The 21415-nt window shown below is 55.3% G+C and overlaps 9 protein-coding genes across 9 annotated transcripts; 5 read left to right on the forward strand and 4 right to left on the reverse strand.

The window, feature by feature from the left end:
• Positions 1 to 146: 146 nt before the first annotated feature.
• On the reverse strand, positions 147 to 2066 carry IWZ02DRAFT_498070 (uncharacterized protein; the record flags this gene model as incomplete). Its single annotated transcript, XM_066770204.1, has 2 exons — positions 1830 to 2066; positions 147 to 1780 (listed from the first exon to the last, which is right to left on the reverse strand). The coding sequence occupies exons 1-2, from the start codon at positions 1849 to 1851 to the stop codon at positions 147 to 149; spliced, it is 1656 nt and encodes a 551-aa protein (XP_066624741.1). The 5' UTR covers positions 1852 to 2066.
• Positions 2067 to 3018: 952 nt separating this feature from the next.
• On the forward strand, positions 3019 to 4310 carry IWZ02DRAFT_213930 (uncharacterized protein). Its single transcript, XM_066762723.1, has 2 exons — positions 3019 to 3273; positions 3388 to 4310. Exons 1-2 carry the CDS (start codon positions 3090 to 3092, stop codon positions 4095 to 4097), a joined length of 894 nt encoding a protein of 297 aa, XP_066624742.1. The 5' UTR covers positions 3019 to 3089; the 3' UTR covers positions 4098 to 4310.
• Positions 4311 to 4577: 267 nt separating this feature from the next.
• On the reverse strand, positions 4578 to 5507 carry IWZ02DRAFT_213953 (uncharacterized protein). Its single transcript, XM_066762724.1, has 3 exons — positions 5115 to 5507; positions 4818 to 5062; positions 4578 to 4758 (listed from the first exon to the last, which is right to left on the reverse strand). The coding sequence occupies exons 1-3, from the start codon at positions 5312 to 5314 to the stop codon at positions 4718 to 4720; spliced, it is 486 nt and encodes a 161-aa protein (XP_066624743.1). The 5' UTR covers positions 5315 to 5507; the 3' UTR covers positions 4578 to 4717.
• A 558-nt stretch (positions 5508 to 6065) lies between these two features.
• On the forward strand, positions 6066 to 7216 carry IWZ02DRAFT_214007 (uncharacterized protein). The gene has a single exon (XM_066762725.1). The coding sequence runs from the start codon at positions 6311 to 6313 to the stop codon at positions 7169 to 7171; it is 861 nt and encodes a 286-aa protein (XP_066624744.1). The 5' UTR covers positions 6066 to 6310; the 3' UTR covers positions 7172 to 7216.
• A 402-nt stretch (positions 7217 to 7618) lies between these two features.
• On the forward strand, positions 7619 to 12437 carry IWZ02DRAFT_214021 (uncharacterized protein). The gene is made up of 4 exons (XM_066762726.1): positions 7619 to 8080; positions 8134 to 8392; positions 8440 to 11188; positions 11236 to 12437. Exons 1-4 carry the CDS (start codon positions 7748 to 7750, stop codon positions 11978 to 11980), a joined length of 4086 nt encoding a protein of 1361 aa, XP_066624745.1. The 5' UTR covers positions 7619 to 7747; the 3' UTR covers positions 11981 to 12437.
• Positions 12438 to 12893: 456 nt separating this feature from the next.
• IWZ02DRAFT_498074 (uncharacterized protein) lies at positions 12894 to 14523 on the reverse strand (the record flags this gene model as incomplete). Its single annotated transcript, XM_066770205.1, has 2 exons — positions 12894 to 14016; positions 14069 to 14523. The coding sequence occupies 2 exons, from the start codon at positions 14521 to 14523 to the stop codon at positions 12894 to 12896; spliced, it is 1578 nt and encodes a 525-aa protein (XP_066624746.1).
• A 520-nt stretch (positions 14524 to 15043) lies between these two features.
• Positions 15044 to 15940, reverse strand: IWZ02DRAFT_213698 (uncharacterized protein). The gene has a single exon (XM_066762721.1). The coding sequence runs from the start codon at positions 15666 to 15668 to the stop codon at positions 15189 to 15191; it is 480 nt and encodes a 159-aa protein (XP_066624747.1). The 5' UTR covers positions 15669 to 15940; the 3' UTR covers positions 15044 to 15188.
• IWZ02DRAFT_516321 (uncharacterized protein) lies at positions 15815 to 17558 on the forward strand (the record flags this gene model as incomplete). Its single annotated transcript, XM_066770675.1, has 2 exons — positions 15815 to 16460; positions 16514 to 17558. Exons 1-2 carry the CDS (start codon positions 16213 to 16215, stop codon positions 17556 to 17558), a joined length of 1293 nt encoding a protein of 430 aa, XP_066624748.1. The 5' UTR covers positions 15815 to 16212.
• A 1099-nt stretch (positions 17559 to 18657) lies between these two features.
• On the forward strand, positions 18658 to 20550 carry IWZ02DRAFT_468664 (pyridoxal phosphate-dependent transferase; the record flags this gene model as incomplete). Its single annotated transcript, XM_066768644.1, has 5 exons — positions 18658 to 18782; positions 18839 to 19059; positions 19110 to 19480; positions 19543 to 19858; positions 20039 to 20550. The coding sequence occupies 5 exons, from the start codon at positions 18658 to 18660 to the stop codon at positions 20548 to 20550; spliced, it is 1545 nt and encodes a 514-aa protein (XP_066624749.1).
• Between the last annotated feature and the right edge of the window lie 865 nt (positions 20551 to 21415).

Here is a 21415-nt window from a genome sequence, read left to right on the forward strand (position 1 = left end):
AGATAGACAGACAGACAGACAGATAATGACCCACCCACAGACCCCAAGAGCCACCTCTGCACCCCATCACAATGAACAGCGAAGAAAAATAAGAAACCAAAGAAGAGAAAGAAGACAAGACAGAAAGGAAAAAAACGAGCGGCCGCTCAAAACAAACCACTATGCTTCTTCGCCAATGCGCCCCCAGCTCCCTCAGAAACCAACGTCCTGAGACCAAAAAAACTGCTCTTCTTCCCGCCGCCAGCCTGCAGTCGCCGCCCCGGGTCGCTCGGCCGCAGCAGCCCGCCGCCGCCAAAGTACGACGCCCCCGCGGGCCCCAAGCTCGGCCCGCTGTGCCAGTTTGAGCTGGCGTTGGTCGGCCGCAGCGGGCCCGAAGGCTGCGGCCGCACGTGGCGGTCAGGGCGCGGCGAGGGATGCGGTTGGGGTGGTCGCGACGGTGCCGGCGGCGCAGGCGGGGGCGCCGCGGCGGCTCTGCCCTGCGGGATCGTCCAGAGCCCGTTGCTGAGACGCTGCGGCTGCGGACCGTGAGGGCGGCGAAAGGGACCGCTTTGCTGTGGTGGCGGCGTCGGCGCCGCATGTCGTCCCGGCGGTGGAGGAGGCTGTTGCTGAGCTGGTGGCCGCGGGGACTGCTTCGGCGCGAGCAGGTTCTCCTGCGTGCCGTATTTGCGGCGGAGCCGCTCCGTCTCTTTGCTCACTTGGGCCTCCTTTTTGCGATTATGCTTCTCCTCAGCCTCGACCATTTTGCGGATCCGCCGCGTCTCGTTTTCGAGCTCCCATTGCGCGCGGGGGTCGAGTCGGGGCCCTGTCTCCTGGCGCTGTGACGAGTTGTTGTTGCTGCCGGTGTTGATTGGCGGCAGTGATTGCCTCTTAAGCTGGTTCGGTGTAGGTGCTGGTGCTACTGGGCGCTGTTGTTGTGTTTGGCTTGCGGTCCGGACTGGCGCTGGTGCGGGTGCTACAGCTGGCGTGGCGACGCGACCTGGTTCGAGGGGCAAAGTCTTCTTCCGAATGATCAGACCGCCGCTGTTTTTCCTCGGATCGCTGACGTTGAAGACTTGGTTGATTTGCCCAAAGTAAATATCCCGGATGGCTGCTGCTGATAGAAGCAATACGACTTCGAGCCCCTTGGGATCTTCCATCTCCACGCGGAACAGATTCGACTCGTACACCGTCACTTCACGCAAGGAGCGGAACAGGGCCACGGCAATGTCTGGTTCTTTGGACTTTTTCTTCTTCTTGGCTGGATCTGTCGACTTGCCCGTCATGTAGCACGTCAGATCCTTGGACAATTTGCTCTCTCTCCTCCACACAAAATTGAGCTTCGGAGTGGTAATGTCGGCGGCGGGGTCATTCAGGGTCCTGTCCAGGGTCGAGGCACTGGGTAGCCGAAAAGTAATTTGCGGCATGCTGAACTCGTAGCTGGCGGTACCGCCCCACGAACCGCTCTTTTGCTTGACCGTGACCTGCTGATCTGGATCATACAGTTGGATTGTGAAGTTGGCGGGCAGAATGGGTTGGGGCATGGGCGTGACGCCGCCATTTCGCCGAATCTCGTCCTGCGAGAGGCTGGGAGAGGTGAATTGGGGCTTGACCAAAGTCTCGCCGTAGAGGACGTCGGGGTTGAATGCATCAAATAGGCCGGCAGCGTAGCAGTTTTTGGACGAGGTTAACGAAGGATCGGGATGGCGAAGAGAATAGGCAACCTCGGGCTCGCCGCCATGGATGGAGTAAAAGAATGCCTGGTGATGCTTGACGCCGTCTGGCGAAGCTTTAAGGAAGAAAGCTAGTCCTTGGTTAGCAGGGCCAGAGGGGCCATATGAGTGGGTACTGACAAGGGAGGTTCTCGTCGAGCATTGCGCGGCGAGACAGAGACCCAGTCGATAGCGATGGAGGTTGACGCGGCGACGCAGGCAAAATGAGGTCCTCGGCGAGTAAAGAGGGAGGCAGAGGAGAAGAAACCTTGCGGGCCTGAGAACAGGCGGCAGTTTTTGTTTGAGGCTGTGGGGGAGTAGGGATGTCGCAAGCTGCGGAGCGCAGTGCTGGGCAGGCTGATGAGCACGGGCACGGGCCAATCCCGATCCGTCCTGAGGTGTGCAACGGGCGATGCTTATACGCCTTCTCGCTTCACCGTCCGTCGTCCATTCTTTGTTCCCGTCGCAGCGCCGGTTGCTTGCGTCGTTTGATGTTTGGGGCTTGGTCACCACCATGGCCTGCTCCACGTCCCCCTCTGTGCGCGCGCCTCGCCATGTCCATCATCGTCATGCTCGGTACCAGTGCACAGCCTCCCGTCGGCGGCCTACCGTGGTGTATCTGAGAAGAGAATGACGCGACGCCCCGCCCATCAAGTCAACACCAACTGAACCAACCCACTGCTTAGTCGCATCATCCTGCCGCTGCCGTAGTCCCAACATGTCGTTAGCTGCGAGCCCGGAAACACGCGCAACGCGTGTCCACCCACACTTGCGTACCCCGGATCGCCTGACTACTGCCCGCTATCCGCCCCACCTCGGTGCGAGCTTCACAATCACCGGGTCCCACAAATTAGAGCTCGATGCTCCTCGTCTCTCCTTTAGACAAATGTTTCCATGCTCGTGAATGCTCCTTGTTTTCTGCTAGAGGTATGTTAAATTAACAGGTTCTGTCAAGTGTTTGTTGGAGTCTCCAAATGCTCCCTGTCCTCTTCCAAAATGCCGCGACTTTTGTAACCAAGCCTGGTGGCTCTGGTCTGGTGGCTTCGCGCCGTACAATCTGGGGGCAGTCCGAGCATACGCGACAACCTGCATCCGCTGCCACCAACGCTACATGTATTCTCGGCGTTGGCACGGAGAACAAAGTCTCAGCTGCAATCGCCCTGCCGTTGGTTGTCATGCGCAATTGACGCCTGCAGGGCAAGCGATAGGCTCTCTCTCCCGAGCAAGAGATAGGATTCGACATCCGTCCTCACACGGGCTACAAGTGAGTGCATCATCACCGTGCGGAAAGGATGAGTGCTACCTCGTCTAACCAGTTCGGCTTTAAAGTGCCGTGACTTTTTTTGCAATTTTTTTTTTTTTTTTTTCCTTCCCCCTCTCCACATTACGCCTCGTCCAGCAATGCCACAGCCGGTCCCGCTGCAGCGCCTCCCATACACTGCGCCCCGCGAAGCCTTCATCAAAGCCCTCGAGAAAGATGGCTGCGTCATCATCCAAAATTTCACAGACCGCGAGACGTTGGCACGGGCAAAAGCAGAGGTGCAACCGTACTTGGACGCCGAAGAAAAGGGCTCCAAAGTTGGCGGTAAGATGACGACGAGGACGACGACGACGCAGGCCGCCGCCGCCCTCCTCCTCCTCCTCCTCCTCCCATGTCGATATAAGCACCGTCAGCCAACACGCGAATGCTTCCCTGTAGCTCTAGAAGGCAAGACCAAGACATGCACGCGTCTGATCGGCCGCAGCGCCACGGTGCGCAACGACTACTTTTCGGACCCGCTATACCAGGGCCTTGTCGATCACTTCCTGACTCTGACGACTACCTGCTGGTATGGCTGTGAGCCCAGCACCACCGTTTCGCCGCCTCTCCTCTCCATCGCCATCACCATGGACATTCGGCCCGGCACGCCCGCCCAGCGTTTGCACCGAGACGACAAAAATCACCATGCCCGCCACACCGCCGCGTCGTCGTACGAGTATTCTTCCAATGGCAGTCGCGACGTGCTCCTCGGCCTCTTCGTGCCTGGCTGCGACACAACCCGCGCCAACGGGGCTACGCGCGTCGTTCCTGGGAGCCACCTTTGGGGCGATGAGCGACCCGAATTTGGCGACGACGGCATCAAGGGCGTTGTCGACGTCGAGCTTGAGGCAGGTGAGGCTGTGGTCATGCTGGGTAGTTTGTACCACGGCGGCGGCGAGTACAGCCGCATGGACGGCAAAAGTCGGACAATGCACATCATGTTTTGTTGCTCGGGCGTCTACAGGCAGGAGGAGATTTCATTTCTCTCGTACCCGGTCGAAGAAGTCAAGACGTACTCGCCGCTCGTACAGCAGCGGCTTGGGTGGAAGCAGAGCGAGCCGAACTTGGGTTGGGTCGATTTGAAGTCGCCGGAGTTTCTGCTAAAGTAAGGACCATCGTAGATTGAGACCATCTGCAGGCTACTACCGGCTGCAGCGTGGCTGGAGTCTGAAGTATACCTGTAATGTGCTCTCGCACTCAAGACACTGACGTCAGTGGGCCGTCAGAGCAAGCTTTTTGGCGATGCAGGGGCCTGCAGATGGTCGCCAGGGTCTGAACAAGGTACGCGCGTAGGTCCATTGGGCTTGTACACCGGCCGACAGTGACACCATCTGGGAGTGATGCGAAGAGACTGTGACCCTGTCTAGTTAAGATGAGAGTTTGCTTGCTTTGCGACGTGTAAAGAACTTTTTTGGTGGCAGCGACAGGTGAGAGATGCAAGCCTGACATTTGAAAACTCTAGCCTAGCATCATCATGCATGACAAGAACAAAATTGAAGCTTGTGCTAGTCAAAGGTGATTATTGAGAGCTCTTCATGAGACCCAGAAAGTTAAAACAGGAAAAAGGAAAACCGATTAAGCCAAAAGACGCCACACTTGGGTATCGAGCCGTAAATGCGTGCAAGCGGGCATTTGAGAAACCTCGCTTTTCGTGGTGTGATTTAGACGGAGGGGAGTTTGTGTCTGGGTATCATCGAGCGTTGATTGTGCGCTGTGCTTCTGCGCTTGCTCAGCGCTTAGACATAGGTGCGGCGAAAAGTGCCACGGCGGCTATAAATGTGTCAGCATGGGGTTGGCCGGTTGGGTACATGTGTGCTCTACATACTTGCCCTCGGCAGTGCGCCTGTGGAAGACGTAGGCGCCCAGTAAGAAGCTGGCAAACCAGAAGCAGGCGCTGATGAAGGCAAAGGCCTCGTCGGCCTTCCACTTGCTGCAGTAGCTATTGTCGGTCAAGCCGCCCCAGTGGAAGGCTCTGCCGCAGTTGATGTCGCCAATCCAATCGACCAGCAAGCCGAAGGACGCAAACCAGGCCAGCGACAGAAACAGGTCGAACGGATAGTGCAGGAAGGTAAAGCTAGTCCAGTCAGTAAACACGAGGGCATCAAGGGGTACATCAAGAAACTTGCGTGAATGGAATCATCCAAATGAGGGAGAAGAAGATGGACAGAGCGGCGATGACGAGGGTGTAGATCTCGCGGCCCTTGGGTCCATCGTAGTCATGGTGGTGCTGGTCGTAGAGAAACCAGGACGTGACTCCGAGACAAACAGCTGCAGAGACGAACTGGCCGAAGCGAAGGAAGAGGCTGACGAGACGACTGAGGATCATTGCGACTGGTTGTTTGGTGTTTGGTTGTGGCTGTTTGTAGAGAATGGAAATGGAGTGAGTGGAAGAAAGGTGGCACTGGCGACAGCGGCAGGTTTAATAAGGAAATGGCGAGAGATGGACTTGGAGAAATCAAGGCACGCTTCGTTTTCTGGTTGCATCTTTCCACGGCCATGGCCAGTTGCTGGTGACCTCAGGCGTGCACAAGCCTTGGTCGGCCCTTGCAGTCGTGATTGGCCAGAATGCAATGCAGTGTGCTCAGCCCAAGGAGACCTCGCTCTTCTACGTCAGCAGGTCAAGAACCACCAAAGTTACATGTACCTACCTCCTAAGTAGCTGTTTGTCCATCGGCGGCGTGCCAGATTTCGAGTGTAGCCACAGCGAAGTCGAAAGAACTCAGCCTCGGGCAATTCGCAACCCAGCCCGCACCATGGACATCATACATCATGGCATTCTCGGGCAAGGAAGTCACGGCGATGCGCAGTATGTAGAAACAAGTAGGATATGAAGTGGTGGTGTGGTCTGAGTCGGGTGTGAGGCATCACACACGCAGCGGTACGTACCTGATCGGCCTCTGACTCAGCAAAGTGGTGTGTGTAGGTCATCTCCATCCCCGACGGGAGCTGCCAGTCGAAGCCAACCATCACCGACTTTCCCTCCATCGACACGCGCCCGACCATTCCGACTTTTGCAACAAAGCCCGAGCCGTATGATCCGGTACGCTTTTCGCCTTGTCATTTCAATATCATTGTTGTTGTCCACCGTTGGCTGCGCGCTGCCTCTCGTTATATTTTGGGTCTGTCCCATCCGACTCTCGTCCCCTGCAGCCACCACTTTCCAGCGCCACATGTGGCTCTGCTGATCCTTTTAGGCAACCATTCCACTGCCCGTCGGTGTTTGGTCTTGCTTATCATCGCTCATGAAAAACCAACACACGTCCTCTCGCTCTGGACTCGATTTACCGCCGTTTCCATTGCTTACTCGCGCTCGTTGACCGCCATGTCCACTCTCGCTACCACCTCCTGGGCCACTTGGTCTCTTTTTGGAGCATTTATCCTGTCGCTACCGCTGCTCGCCATCCTTCACAAGAATTGTCTTCTCAGGACGCCGTCTTCCAAGGCCAGTTTCTTCAATCTTCCCCCGGAGATTCGAAACTTGGTTTATGACGAGTTGATCGACTCGAAATGCAATCCAACATTCCCCGCGCCCGTACCTCGCTCTCCGCAGCGCCTCCGTTTTGGCTGGCCCTTGCAGAAGAAGAAGCCTCATTTTAACAGATATGGGATTCTGCTGGCAAGCCGCCAAGTCCACAAGGAGTTTACGGCGGCCATGTGTAAATCGGCTCTGTTTGTTCTCAAAGTCGACGGCTCAAACGAGAGGACCGGCAACCTCTGGCCGCTCGACCAGGATACCATGTCCAAAGTTCGCAACTGTGAGATCCGGGTCATCGCGACATCCAGCATGTTGGGCTCACGCGATCCGCGAACGATGCCTCGAGAATGGGAGCTGCGCGAGAGGGTCTGCGACGTGCTCAGCTCCATGACCAAGGTGGACTCTCTGCGACTCCATGTACACGCACAGCCCGATCGGCTATGGAATCCGCTTTGGCTGTGGTCTGCCGTTTCGCAACAGTTCAAGTGCGTCGAGTCGCCTATCTTTACCGAAATCACGTTTGGCCTCGAGTCGTGGACGCTGGGAGAAAACTGCTTGAAAAGAGATGCAGACGGCAGATGGAGATGGAGGTGCCAGGCCGGGGATCATGTGGTAATGGATGACCCGGAGGGCTGGCAGCCCATCCGTGATTTTTGCGCAGCTCTGTACTGGGAGTGTCAAGTGTGCCAGCAGCGGGCCGCTTCGTGAACGGCTCGGGCTGGCCGACGGTGTAGATTGCAGAATCATGAACAAATCAGCAGCGACTGTTGCGGGTTCTTGGGTCGGTGTCAAAAGTGTCACCTGCCTGGGCCTCGACGGATGGACGGACGGACGGACGGACGGACGGACAGACAGCGAGTGCTCCCATTCCCAAGACTCCTGCTGATGTAAGGAGAGCTACTGAGCTGTCGGCTACCATTACGCTTCGACGACTTGTGCCGTGTTCTGGGGCGCAAAGTCTCAACTGGCGCAGTCGGACTATGCCATTGGATACGTATCGGCAAGCGAGCGAGTCGCGGAAGCATGCATGGCCGGGGTCAGGGACCCTGAACCCTTGGTGGTCTGGCCCCCCTGGCTTGCAAGCCTCGCTGGAAGCATTCAAACTAGTGCCTTCCTTCGCGCGACTCCGCGTTATTCTCTTCCCGCTCCCGCCGCCCACAACCATGCGGCTCCCCTCATTGCTGAGGTTGCCAGTTCAATGCCGTTGCCGCCGCGCGTTCCTTGTGTCTGCCTGCGTCCGCTGTGACACCTCCACCTCCAAGACAACACCACCTCTCGTCGATCATGAGTCCACAACCTGCCCCGGGCATTGTGACCACCCCAGCTTCGAGCACAGCGAACAAAGATGACGGCCCGCGCGCCCGAGAGCTCTACAAGTACTTTTTGCCCTTCAACAACACGTCTCCAACCTCGCGTTCCGCCGCCGCCGCCGCCGAATATCCAGACAAGGTCTTGAACTCGCATGCGCAGTTGACAGCTTTGCGCCTCGACACAGAGCGGGCCGTGATAAGCCTGATCGACCGTGACACGCAATATTTTGTCGCAGAAAGCACCAAAACACAGGATCTAGAAGATGCGGAAGGCGGCACAGCAGTGGCCGATCACATATGGGCCGGTGTAGGCACCTTCGTTCCGCATACGCTACAACATCGCACTGACACTCTTCACAGTGCCAATCAGTCCCCAAGGCCGGGAGGCTGTGTGAGATGACCATCAAGCAGAGCGCCTCGAGTGGCAAACCTGCTTGTTACGAAGTATTGGATCTTTCGCAAGACGAACGCTTCAAGAATCTACCGTTTGTTCGGGGACCGCCGTACTTCCGATACTATGTTGGCGTGCCGCTTCGGACCAAGAAGGGAATCCCCATTGGAAGTCTCTTTGCAATGGATACAAAACCGCGGGAGCCCTTGAGCGCTGCGTCCTTGAGATGTATGTCACTCCGCGGGCGCGCAAGGCCCATGGCTGACGCTTTATAGTCCTAACTACCATGGCATCAAACGTTATGTCGCATCTGGAATTAAAGCGCGAGAAAGAAGACCGAAAGCGAAGTGTCAATATGAACATGTGTCTGGCGGCCTTTGTGGATCCCGAAAACCATCTGCGCAAAAGGAAGCGCAACCCCAGCATCCAATTGGAACACACGCGGTCCAGCAGCTCGCTAGGCGAATACAAGACCTCGAGAAGCGCAAGAAGCGAGGGCGCAAAAACGAGGAGTCCCGTCGGGAATGGCAAAGCGCAAAAAATACCTCGGTCTCCCGCAAAAGGCGGCCCCCAGATGATCCGGAGGTTTGATCGAGAGCGTTCACACGCCGAGGACTCGGATGAGTCGGGAGAGGACTCCGAGGTGGGATCTCGCCCAAGAGTGGCCGAGGGTGATCGCCTGGAAACGCTGGAAAGGGCCTCGGAATTACTCCTGGAATCGTTGTCTCTACAAAATGGAGGAGGCGTCGTCTTCATGAGTACTGCTGCGGAGCTGCGCCCTGATGGCATTGGAAAACCATCAGTGTCATCAAAGAAACTGACCCTGTCCACATTGCAAGACTTGCAGGATGACAACCCCTCGCCTCGTGACGAGGTACTGGCAGAATTCATCCAGACGTCTCCGGAGGCCGACGTCAATACCGCGAATGCTTCTCTTGATCCGAACGAACGGGCAGAAATATTGGCCTATTCGGAAGCAAGCAGCATGGATGCTCCCAATGTCAACAGCCCATCATTTATACCACTGTCGCCCGTGGATCTTGCCAAACTTATTCGACGCCATATGCGTGGCAAGCTCTACAGCTTTGGAGACGACGGCCTGACTCAGGGGTCTTCGGGGGAGGAGACGCTACCTAATTTCAATCTAGGACCTTCTGACAGGGCGCGAAAACCTGCCTCCAAGAGTGAAGCTGCTATACTCGCAAGGCACTTTCCTGGCGCGCGGCAAATCATCTTCATCCCCACCTGGGACGAGTCTCTGAACAGGTGGACTGCCTGTTTCATTTACAACTCGAGCGACTACAGAACCTTGTCCCACAGCCCCGACTATCTCCATTCAATAAGCTTCTGCAATTGTGTGATGACCGAAATTGCGAGGCTGGCAACTATCGTTGCAGATCAACAAAAATCAGATTTCATCGGGAGCATCTCGCACGAGTTGCGTTCTCCTTTGCACGGTATTCTTGCCTCTTGCGAGTTGCTAGATGCCACAGAAACCACGTCATACCAAAAGTCTTTGGTTTCCACTGCGGACAGTTGCGCCAGGACCTTGCTGGACACAATCAACATGGTCTTGGACTACTCGAAAATAAACACATTTGAAAAGAACATTCGAAAAGCCAAAAAGACACGCAGCAAGGACACTTCGACAAACCCCGCCAGCTTGATGGCCCAGCCAACTTTCAACATCTACGAAACAGTGGACCTCGCGGCCATCACTGAAGAGGTGGTTGAAGGCGTCTCGATAGGGCACGTGTTTAAGGACATTGCCAATCTGGAGGCCACTATTCAACGTCTCCCCACTTCTCCCTCCGCCAGCGGGAAAACTAGCCTTCCACCGATTAGCAGGTCCCCTGTTGAGGTGACACTCGATATCGAGGCCAGAGACTGGAATTTCATCACGCAGCCGGGAGCATTGCGCAGAATCACAATGAACCTTCTCGGAAACGCGCTCAAATACACAAAACAGGGCTTTGTCAAGGTGAAGCTCGAGGCAAAAGACCTCAAAAACTCGAGCAATTGCAAGAGCGAATGTCAAGAGCCTCAAGCCACGAGCATTGTGACCCTGACTGTGTCCGACTCTGGACAGGGCATTTCGCCAGAATATCTCAACACGAAGCTGTTCGTCCCATTCGCTCAGGAGTCAAACTTGAACCCTGGTGTGGGTCTCGGACTTTCTCTGGTGCGCTCCATTGTTGAGATGCTCAACGGAGAAGTCAACATCACTTCTGCGGTTGGGGTTGGCACCGAGGTCTTCGTAACGCTACCAATGGTGAAAGCGGCATCAGGATCTGGAACCACGGCCAACTCGACGCAATCATCGGCGCCAGTTTCTGCGTCGTCGTCGGGAGTCGCGAGTGATTCATGTATCAAAACAACCCTGGATGAAGTCAGAGAACTCAGCAAAGGGAAGACCGTGGCAGTGTACATTCCAAGGGATTACCGGATCATCGACGAATTGACGCGCATCTCGGTCAACAGCGTCCGAGACACCGTAACGCACTACATGAAGGAGTGGTATGGATTTGCCCACGTGGTCGACTGGTCGCCTGGAGTCAAAGCAGATCTGGTTGGATGCGACGAGTTCGACTTGCCAGCCCTTCTACAGTCATGTCCGGACATTCTAAGTAAAGCCCCTGATGCGCCGGCTCTCCTCGTTAGCCGCTCAAATACGCAGAAGCGTTCGATGACCGATAATCTACTCAAAGACGTCTACACCGAATATCTCCCTCAGCCGGTGGGCCCGTACAAGCTGAGTCGAGCACTCCTCAACGTTCTGGGACATCGAGCTCAGCGCATGGTGGGCGGAAAGAAGGAAGGCCTCGAGACTGTCTCTGAACAGTCTGTTGAGGAGACACTTTCGGCAGCCGCATCAATCCACCACATAACGCTGCCGCGGGAAGATAACGGGGCCGAGATTCGCGTCCTTCAGCAGGGCGAAATCATCGGCAAGGAAGACAGCATTGCTGCGCAAGTGGCTATGGGGACCATCCCTGGGCCCCAAACCAACCCCGTTAAGCAGCAGTGCGAGTTCCCCTTTCCTACAGAAAACGACGATTCCAACAAGAAAGACAACAAACCACCGGCAATCACGACGGAGGGACCGCCACTTCCAGAGCCCGTGTCCTCGCCGAACCGCGCCCCCTCATTCCCCGTACCAACGCCCTCTCCCTACCCCACACCTGCACCACAATCAACGCCCAGCGCACCATCGCAACGGCCACCACGGCTGCTGCTCGTCGACGACAACAAAGTAAACCTACGACTCCTACGCACGTATCTCCTCAAGCGCGACCCGCTACCAACCGCCTACACAGCGCAAAACGGCGCCGACGCCGTCTCCCTCTACACACAACTCCTAACGCAGACCAACCCACCCGCGCCCCCCGAAATCATCTTCATGGACATCAGCATGCCCGTCCTCAACGGCTTCGACGCGACGCGCCAGATCCGCGAAATCGAAGCCCGCTGGAACGCCGAGGCAGCCGAAGAAGCAGAGGCGGCGGCCGCAGCCGCAGTCGCCGCAGCCGACACGATAGGCACGATAGGCATGGTAGCAGGCGGCGGCGGCGGCGGCGGGCCATCCGAATCGTCGTCAACGGCAACGACGTCGGCTTCGACGCCTGCTTCTACGCCGCCTGTCACCACCACGCAGAAGAAACCACAGCCACCCAAACAGCCCGTCCCGCCGTCGCTCGTCGTGGCGCTGACGGGACTTGCCAGCGCGCGCGACCAGAGCGAAGCGTTCGAGGCCGGCGTCGATTTGTTTCTTATCAAGCCCGTCAGTTTCCGCGAGGTGGGCCGCTTGCTGGATAATTGGGTGGGGTGTGAAGGTGAGGATGTCAAGAAGGGCGTGGTTGAGATGGCGAAGACGAGTGGGGTTGCTGCTGCAAGTACTGGGGCGGCGGGGGAGAAGGGGCAGGGTGCAACGAAGACCAGTGTTGTTACTGTTGAGAGGGGGAGGGATCGGAGGGAGGTCTAAGTGTGGCGTGTGTTGACTCTTTCTCTTTCTCTCCTCCTTCTTTTCTTGGGTGCTGGTTTCCTTGCGTCGTGGTTGTCTTTCTACTTGGCGTTGGTATCAGAAACTGGGTGTGGCGGTCGTGTCGGATAATTTGGCAATTCACGAATTGGTAGACGGACAACGGTGGACTCCGATTGCAGATTGGAGGGCTCCTCTTTTGCTTCCCAAAGTTTGGGGGTTTCCCTTTCGTTAGCTGTTTTGAATCGTACAAAGAGATATCGCTTGGCGGCGTTGGGGGTTGAGATACCTATCTATCTACTTCTTTTCTCTCTCTTATTCAAATGCCAGATTGGACGGGGCAGAATAATATGGAACGAATGAATGACTTCACCGAAATGCAAACTCACGGTTCATCGTTGCGCAGTCACATGTTAGGTAGTAGTTTTTTCTAAAAAGGAGTGGTAGTTCAACTCCCCTCATGTTGAGAGAGAGATATCATCATCTTGTTCTCCTTCAGGCCCCGCTGACGCAAGTCTTGGACTTCTCTCATATCGAGGTTTTGGGCTGTTTTGAAGAAGAAGCAAGGGAATATCCCATTGTCTAGCTACCCACGGCACAAATCGAACCAAAGCGTCGAGAAAACAGACGACGCGTCTTGCGCCCGACACTACCGACCAACCGACCTCAAAAGACTAACAAGCCTCGACACTTTACCGCACGAAGCGTCCCCAACTCCAACCAACCCATTCCTCCCAATCCCACTTGTGTCTAAGCTCCATCGTCCTCAATCTTACCCCCTCCGGCCATCGCATCCCGCATCAACGCTATGCTCTCGTTAAGCGCGGACCCCTTGCCCGCCGTCCAGGCCACAGCGCGCTCCACGCCCTTGATGCGGTCCTGGACATCCTCATACCACGGGCGACCCTGCTGATCCGTCTCGCGCCACCGCGCCAGCAGCTCCTCCGCACGCATGACCGCAACACGGGCCCGCGTAGCCCTCGCCCAAAACGCATCGACAGCCTTGTGCGCCGCCGCCATTGCAGCGGGATCAGGCGGGGACGCGGCGCCGGCGCGCAGGCGAGCCAGCGTCTTCGCTTCGGTCGAGAGGGACGACGAGGTGTCGTTCGCATTCTTATCATTGAAGTCCCTGTTGTTGTTGTTGTTGTTGTTGTTGTCGTCGGCGGCGGCGGAGGCAGAGCCGGAGCCCGTGACTTGGGAGGAGTAGGACGACGAGTAGGACGACAGACCGGCGGCGCCGCGGCCGTGCTTGCGCAGCCACTTGCCGTGCGTCTTCTTGCGGCGGCGGCTGGCGAGCGGGTCCGTCTGCGCTTCTACCTCGTCGAGCACCTCTTTCATGGCCATCCAGCGGCGGCCGCCCAGCGTCTCGGGAAACCAGTCTACCAGCCGTGGCGGCCCGGCGATGCCGCCTATCTCGGCCGCGTCTGGGTTTTCCTCTTCTTTGGCTTTGGCTTCGGGGGACCCCGGCGCGAGGTCGAAGTTGCCGGCGAACCAGGCGGCGGGCTCGGTGATGGCGCAGCGTAGGCCTTCGTTTTTGATCATTTCGTTGAGCGTCAGTGCCATGGCGGAGGCTTCGTCGACAAAGGTGGGGAAGTTGAGTGGTGTCACTAGCATGCGTGCGATGAAGTGGAATGTCCATTTGTTGATGCGCATGAAGAAAGATGTCGTGGAAAGTGCTGGGAGCGAGGGATCCGGCAGCATGGGGTTTGTCGTGTCGAAGGTCCCGACAAAGTAGGTAGACGAGAAGTCTACGAGATACTTGTCGTGCGTGGGATTGGTGGTGTTTGGATCTTGGAGCTTGTGATTTCGAGGAGGGAGGAAGATTGAGGCCGGGAGGTGTGGGTTTGTGACGACAGTTGACGGCGATACAAACCTGTGGAGCGTTAGGTAATTGATGAGTAGCATCGCGAGTGAAGAAGACTTACATGATCCACTCTGCGGGTAGCACACCGTCTTCTGCCTGCTTGTTCAATTCTCTTGCAACAATTCCCAGCAACCAGCTCCATTTGCCCCACCATCCTTCCAGCAGTTCCTTCCTCAGGACTTCAAAACCATAGCCCCATCTCTCAGCATATCTCTCGTGCGTTTTCAGCGCTCTCTCATACAACTCGTTGTCCGGCTCATACTGCACCGATGCCGTGATGATTCTTTCAGTATCGAGCGGCACCCTCCATTCCTCGCGGTGTCCGAGCGGATTTTGTAATTTCGAGTGCGCAGTCTTCCAAAACGACGTCCCGCGCAAGTGCGTGACAACGTTGGTCGTGGTCGTGGAAAATTGAGTTTGTGAGAGAATGGCGCTGCGCAGGAGCGCAAGAAGGCAAAAGACGAGGAAGAGGGCGGTGATGAGAATGGCGCGCGTTTGGTGGTAGAGGAGAAGCATGATGTCGTGTTTCCCGGACTTCCGCAAGTAGGACGACGCATCCGCGGCGCAATGCAGTGGCAGCGGGAAAAGAAAAGTCGAACTCGACAATCAGACAAAGGGTCTAGAATGATCGACCAGCGAGAGGAACATCGAGCGATTTGGAACAGGGAGAAAAAAAGTCAATGACAAGTGATAACAAACATCATCACTTCGTGATAAAAGGATAGAGTTCGATGTGGAGGGGACAGGTGGTAAAGGTCAGGTACCATGCGATACGTGAGCCGCCCCGGGCAAACCCATCGGAGCCGTTGCTGTCTTGTCTGCGCAGCTGTTGGTTAGCTTTTGATTAGACTCCATGGGGACATGCTTGCTCGCCCTTGATCTCCCGGCCATCCTGGGCAAAGAGCAGCTCCCAACCGACCGTGAATCCGTGTCGATTGCTGCGCCTTGTTGAGTGGAATGTCAACTGAACATGGTCAAGTAGACAAGGAACAGCCCTACGCTGGAGGACGCAGATGCTGCAACGGACGAGGCGCTGGGCTTGGTCGATCCTCCACAAGCGGCAGCGCTACGATGGAGAAGCGCCTTTGGGAAGGGCGCGGCCAGTTGACGGGGTCATGAGACGGTCGACATGGAGTATCCCTGCAAATTCAAGAAGACTGCGGCCCTCGTGTTGCAGTAACCTAACGGAGCCAAATGTTTGAAACGTGACAGGTTGACCTCGAGCCTCGAGCGGGAGCTACGGTAGCCGGGAACAAACAAAGTGCCCATGTTTCCTTGCCCTTTGGACAGGCCTGCATGCGAGACTTTCTGAGAACGCTGATCATTTTCTGAGGAAGTACAAGCAGACCAATGGTTTTCTGGTCTGCGGACAATCCAGAAGTTCCAAATCCGACGTGAGGATAAGCTCCTGAGGCGAATTTTAGAACACTGCTGGCAGTTGAGAACCAGAAAGCATCCATCTGTTGTGGCGATTGAAGGTGGAAAGCATCCATAGTATGCCGTGGCTGTTGGGAGCTGCAGTTTGACCTTTTCGAAGTCGACTTGTCGTGTCGTGTTGTGTGTTCAAGCAGGACCCTGAGACAAACAAGTGAGCAGCTGCTCAGGCTAGCGCACTTCCCAATTGGGCTTAGCGCAGGCGCACACCAGAATGTCTTCAACATCAAGACGCGCGACAAACCTTTCCTCCTCTTTACCTAACACTTTGAACTGACGCTTCTGCTCGAAAAGACCTCATTGCAACGACCACGGTGGTGAATTGAACGCGCTCAAGGGCGAGAGTCGCAAGCTTTTCTGCCACTTGGCGAGGTGCCTCTGCGCAAACAACAATCACTTGGCGCATTACGACACAGAAGCAGGCGCTCAAGGTGGTTTGTTACGGTGAGACTGGATTTGGGCTTCGGTACTTCAACCCAAGCCTTCGCTAAAGTTCTCCGATTCGTAAAGCGTATCGCCCTACCATCGATTGCCAACATCATCACAGCAACAGAGCCTCAGCCGGTCAGGACATTTTGACTTGTCGACCAGCCTCTCGACAACTTGACAGAGGCAGTCGACGTGACGGGACGGTGAAGTTTCAAAACTTACACTCCGCGATACGCAACCATTCAAATACTGTGGTCGACAACCCATCAGGTACGACTCCACTCTTTCACCAACTTCATAACCAAGACATTGTCGCAAACTCTTCCCACGACTCAAGTGACAATGCGGGTTCTTTCGCCAAAGTCCTGCGCCATGTGCGGCAAGGAGAAGACCCAGGAGTGCGCGAGATGTCACGGCGTCAGGTACTGCTCCAAAGAGTGTCAGAAAGCTGACTGGGCCCTGCACAAGCTGCTTTGCCGACCTTTTTCAGACTTCAACTCTTCACCTCGTCCTGGCCCACAGCACATTCGTGCTATTCTGTTCAATCCCAACGAACAAAAGCCAAAACTCATCTGGCTCCACTGCCCTTGGTCTGAGGACGATGGGGAAAGTTTCCAGATCCCAGACTACAAATCACACCTAGGAGAGAGTCCGGCTTTCTTGGACATCACAAAATCGACCATAATCGAAGGCTTGGCCTTGAACTCTCCGACAGCATCGACCTGCTCTTTCGGGACAACTTCCTGGGAGATGGCTCCACGTACAACCTTTGCATTCGAGCAATCACCGACCACAATGCGACCCCACATTGGCGTGGCCCCGTGATCGCGCACGGCCTCTTTGGCTCAGCTTTCGATGCCTCGGCGTGCCGTGCTCTCGACCTGGTTGATTTCAGAACGCTCGTTGACTTTTTCAACTGGTACGGCAACGAAGACAACTTCGAAGAACCCGATACCAACAGAGCCAGCAACTTCAATAACGAGGAATTTCGCCGAATCATGGACATGAATGTCAGCCTCGAAGACAAAAATCCCCAGAGTGGCGGGTCCAAGAAAACCGACTCCGACCAGGCAAGCTCGAACGACGTGGTATGGGGAGTTCGCATCAACTGCTCGGGTGACGTGGAGGTTTGCAAGAGGCCCAAGTTCGAGCGAGTGCGGGTTCCACCGTCAGATGCGGTGTTCGTTGGCGAGACTGGCAAGGACCGTTGGACGTCTGAGATCGGAGATCGCATTGGCATGCCTGTGTACACGCGGAAGTACGCCCAGAACCCTGCCTGGAAAGGAAAATCATCGCATGGATTCGCGTGTGAGAACAATCAAGAGGCGACCTTCCTGCACCTCAACTGCAAAGACAAGCCGGGTCAAGTTCTTGGTTGGGGCTGGGTCTCGATGGATTGGCAACAAGCTTCAGGCAGCGTCCTCGTCGTGCGTCAGGACAAGAAGCCTCTTCACCCATGGCACGCTGAGGCTCTTTCGGAGTACTGCAACGTCAGGGTTCAACCGTTGTTCGAGGTCGCGCTCGAAAAGTCTCCATCAGACAACCCGAATGATGCACGGACGGCTGCCATCAGGAGCGCTGCTCTTGAAAAGATTTCCCGGGCTGGATTCGAGCTCACTTTGAAGAGGGTTTTGGAGAGGAACCAGGACGGATCGCAGGTTGAGTCTCCTTATGAGGTTTTCTCCTAAATGGCCGTCGCAGAGAAAGAAGCCCAACTCTTGAATGGGATATGGTAGGCCAGAACGAATGATCTTACACTCTAGCTTGTTGGGTGACTTTGAACAATGGTCATGGTTTTCGGCAAGGTAGGGATTGGATGCTTAGTATCTAGCGCAAGGGGAGGTCCGAAATGGAAGAACCGATTACTTCTTGGTACAGTAGCAGCGAGAAATCCTCATGACTCTGACATGTTGTTGTTGTTGTTGTTGTGGGTGCCGCGGCTCCCGGGTCTGGAAGCTGCCTCGGGTGGCGCAGCTAGCGATGTGATGGCTCACTTGAGACAGCCGGCGAGTCGTGGGCGGCAAACATGTTGCAAGACACGAAGAGCGCTGGTGTTGAGCTTTGGCGCTTACGGGACTTAAAGAGTGATGGAGGGCGACAAACGGGACAGCGGCAGTCGGAATGCAGTGCCGGCGGCTGATAATTGTCGCACAGGAGGAGGTGGGGGCGTTTCGAGAGGGAGCTTGGAGCTAGCACCAGCTGTGAGCTACAAGCTTCCAGCCAGAGCTGTCGATTGGTGATACAGCTTGAGCCAGCTGTGTTGAGCTGATGTGTATGGCTCTGAATGGGTGGGCTCGAGTTAGATGCCTACATGTCCGTAGTAGCATGACGGCATCGTCTCTCTCCGGGCAGTTGAGTGAATCAGGGCAGCGGCACGGCGTCACCCAGCGTCACCTCAGCACTGCCACCTCACGCTCTCCTACAAGTACAAGAGCCGAGCCAACGACTGGCTCCCATCGCAGCTCTCCACGACAGGACGTTTCGTCTGGCGCTGCTCCTCAATCATAATCCCCGGAAAACAAGCTCAGCCAAGCTTTTCGCGCCAAGCTGCTACCCTGCGTACCTGTACCTGTACTCCCGACCTCCCTGACCTTTTCTTCAGCTCGCCTTCCTCCATCTCTCTCTCTCTCTCTCTCTCTCTCTCTCTCTCTCTCTCTTACATCCAACCTCTTATCCTCTCCTCCCTCAGCCCTTCTCCTCTCAGTCTTCTCTCTCTTGAATACCTGACAATACTATCATTGTCATACCTACCCTACCTAGCTTCTTGCCTCCGCCACATCATTCATCATGGTCCACCTCGCCCGCGTCCCCACGGACAAAATGGTCTCGGAGCCCATTGTCGAGGGCATGAGCAACCTCGACATTCGAGACCTGGAGCCAGACACTGTCACTGCCTCTGTATATGGCTCTAGGTGCGTCTTGTCGCCGTTGAAGGCAAAAGCAATGCCCGTCTAACACATACGCCCAGGTTTGCCGTCGAGGATCTGCCCAGGCACGAAATGCCAGAGAAGGAAATGCCCCGCGAGATCGCCTACCGCATGATCAAGGACGACTTGACCCTGGATGGTACACCTACCCTGAATCTGGCATCATTTGTCACGACGTACATGGAGGATGAGGCCGAGAAGCTTATGCTCGAGAGCTTCTCAAAGAACTTCATTGATTACGAGGAATACCCGCAATCCGCTGGTACGTACAAATCTAGGATTTTCCCATGGGCTTTAGTAACAGGTTTCCAGATATCCAGAACCGCTGCGTCAGTATGATTGCCCGCCTCTTCAACATCCCGTCAAACGAGGACGACACCAACGCCATGGGTACCAGCACAATTGGCTCCTCCGAGGCCATCATGCTCGCTGTGCTTGCCATGAGGAAGCGATGGCAAAACCAGCGCAAGGCCGCGGGCAAGCCTTTTGACAAGCCCAACATCGTCATGAACTCTGCCGTTCAGGTCTGCTGGGAAAAGGCCGCCAGATACTTCGAGGTTGAAGAGAAGTATGTCTACTGCACCAAGGACCGCTACGTCATCGATCCCAATGAGGCCGTCGATTTGGTCGATGAAAACACCATTGGAATCTGTGCAATCCTCGGTACCACCTACACGGGCGAGGTAAGTTTCCAAATGTGCCACATTACTATCGCAAAAATAAAACATTGCCTAACCTCCAACAGTACGAAGACATTAAGGGAATCAACGACTTGCTTGAAGAAAGAGGCCTTGACACTCCCATCCACGTCGACGCCGCTTCGGGAGGCTTCGTCGCGCCCTTTGTCAATCCGAACTTGGAGTGGGACTTCCGCCTGCCCAAGGTGGTCAGCATCAACGTATCTGGTCACAAGTACGGTCTGGTCTACCCTGGTGTTGGTTGGGTAGTCTGGCGCGACCCCGAGTTCCTTCCCAAGGAGCTCATCTTCAACATCAACTACCTTGGCGCTGACCAGGCGTCTTTCACGCTCAACTTTTCTCGTGGTGCCAGCCAGATTATCGGTAAGTCTGAGAACCACCTCTTTATGCGGATGCCCAAAGAAATTGCAGCTGTCTGAGTGCCGCGCGGGCATTTAACGATGATTCCTTCGATGCGACCGCGACGCTCAAGTGTGCAATTTCTTTCGGAACACACCCCCTTACCTCCTGCCCCTGATGCCCCTGATGCTAAAACTTGTCCAGGTCAATACTACCAATTGATTCGTCTCGGCAAGCATGGATTTCGCTCCATTATGATGAACCTCACTCGCACTGCCGACTATCTTGCAAACGCCCTCAAGCATCTGGGCTTCATCATCATGTCCGAGACTGGCGGCAAGGGCCTTCCTCTCGTTGCTTGCCGCATCGACCCTGCCAAGGGCAAGCACTACGACGAGTTTGCCATTGCTCACCAGCTGCGCGAGCGCGGTTGGGTCGTCCCGGCCTACACCATGGCGCCCCACAGCGAGAAGCTCAAGCTGATGCGCGTCGTCGTCAGGGAGGACTTTTCTCGCCACCGGTGTGACGCCCTGATCCAGGACTTTAAGCTGGCCCTGGAGACTCTGGACAGGATGGACGCGCACAAGATTGAGGAGCACAAGCAGCATTTGCGCGAAAACACTGCCCGCGCCTTCCGTCGCAAGACCATGAACAGTCACTTCTCCGACGACCACTCGTTGCAGGGCAAGCACGACAAGACCCACGGCGTATGCTAGAGGTTTTCATGACAAATTTTGATGAGGTGTAATGTTGCCACCTCCCGGCCGAGCTCTAGACATGGATTCTTTGTCTCCAGACAGACGGCCAGTGACGATTCTCCTACAGTTTTGGGTTCACCACAAAATCCGCAAGGCGAATTGGAAACGCTCCCGTGAATGGGTAGCGGCTTGAATGCGGACCACTGGCAAATAAAAAGCAAAATCAAATCTTATCCAGCTCCCTCGTGCCCGTCTACCGTGACATTTCCCTTCTTCGCATTTCCATCCAAAACCCGACCACGGGCAACGAAGCGCCTATTAACCCTGTTCCATCCGGCCGCCGAGAGCTCCACCGAACAGGTTGGGGGTGCAGCGAGCGAGCGTTGCTGGGTGCCTGGCCCGTTTGTCTCGAATCCCCCCACATACGCAGGCAGGCAGGCAAGCAGGCAAGCAGACAGACAAGCGTCCACGAATCACGGATAAGTGGGTACGTCCGTGTACGTAATCAGTCATGTGATGAGGGGAAGATATTATCTTGTTCTCTATAACTATCTACTTACATAACTACTTTATATAACTAGAATTAGGTAATTATAAATATATCTTATTAGTTCTCTACTAATATTACTACTACTACGCCTTAGGAGATATTAAAGATATCATATTAAGTACGTATAGTAGAGTTATCTTAGCGCGATTTACCCCCCTAGAATAGAATAATTCTAAAGCCTAAGAGATATAAGAATACTATAAAATGAAGTTATAGTCTAGCTAAACTAGAAAATGCCTTATTAATACTAAAGGAGGGTCCCCTAGGCCCCTTAATCATCTCTTATAAGGTCTATAAAGCTAACCTTACCTATACCCTTATCCTCTTATTTAA

Source organism: Phyllosticta citriasiana (assembly GCF_038021145.1).
Source record: "Phyllosticta citriasiana strain CBS 120426 chromosome Unknown IWZ02scaffold_4, whole genome shotgun sequence".
In the NCBI taxonomy this organism is placed as follows: Eukaryota; Fungi; Ascomycota; class Dothideomycetes; order Botryosphaeriales; family Phyllostictaceae; genus Phyllosticta; species Phyllosticta citriasiana.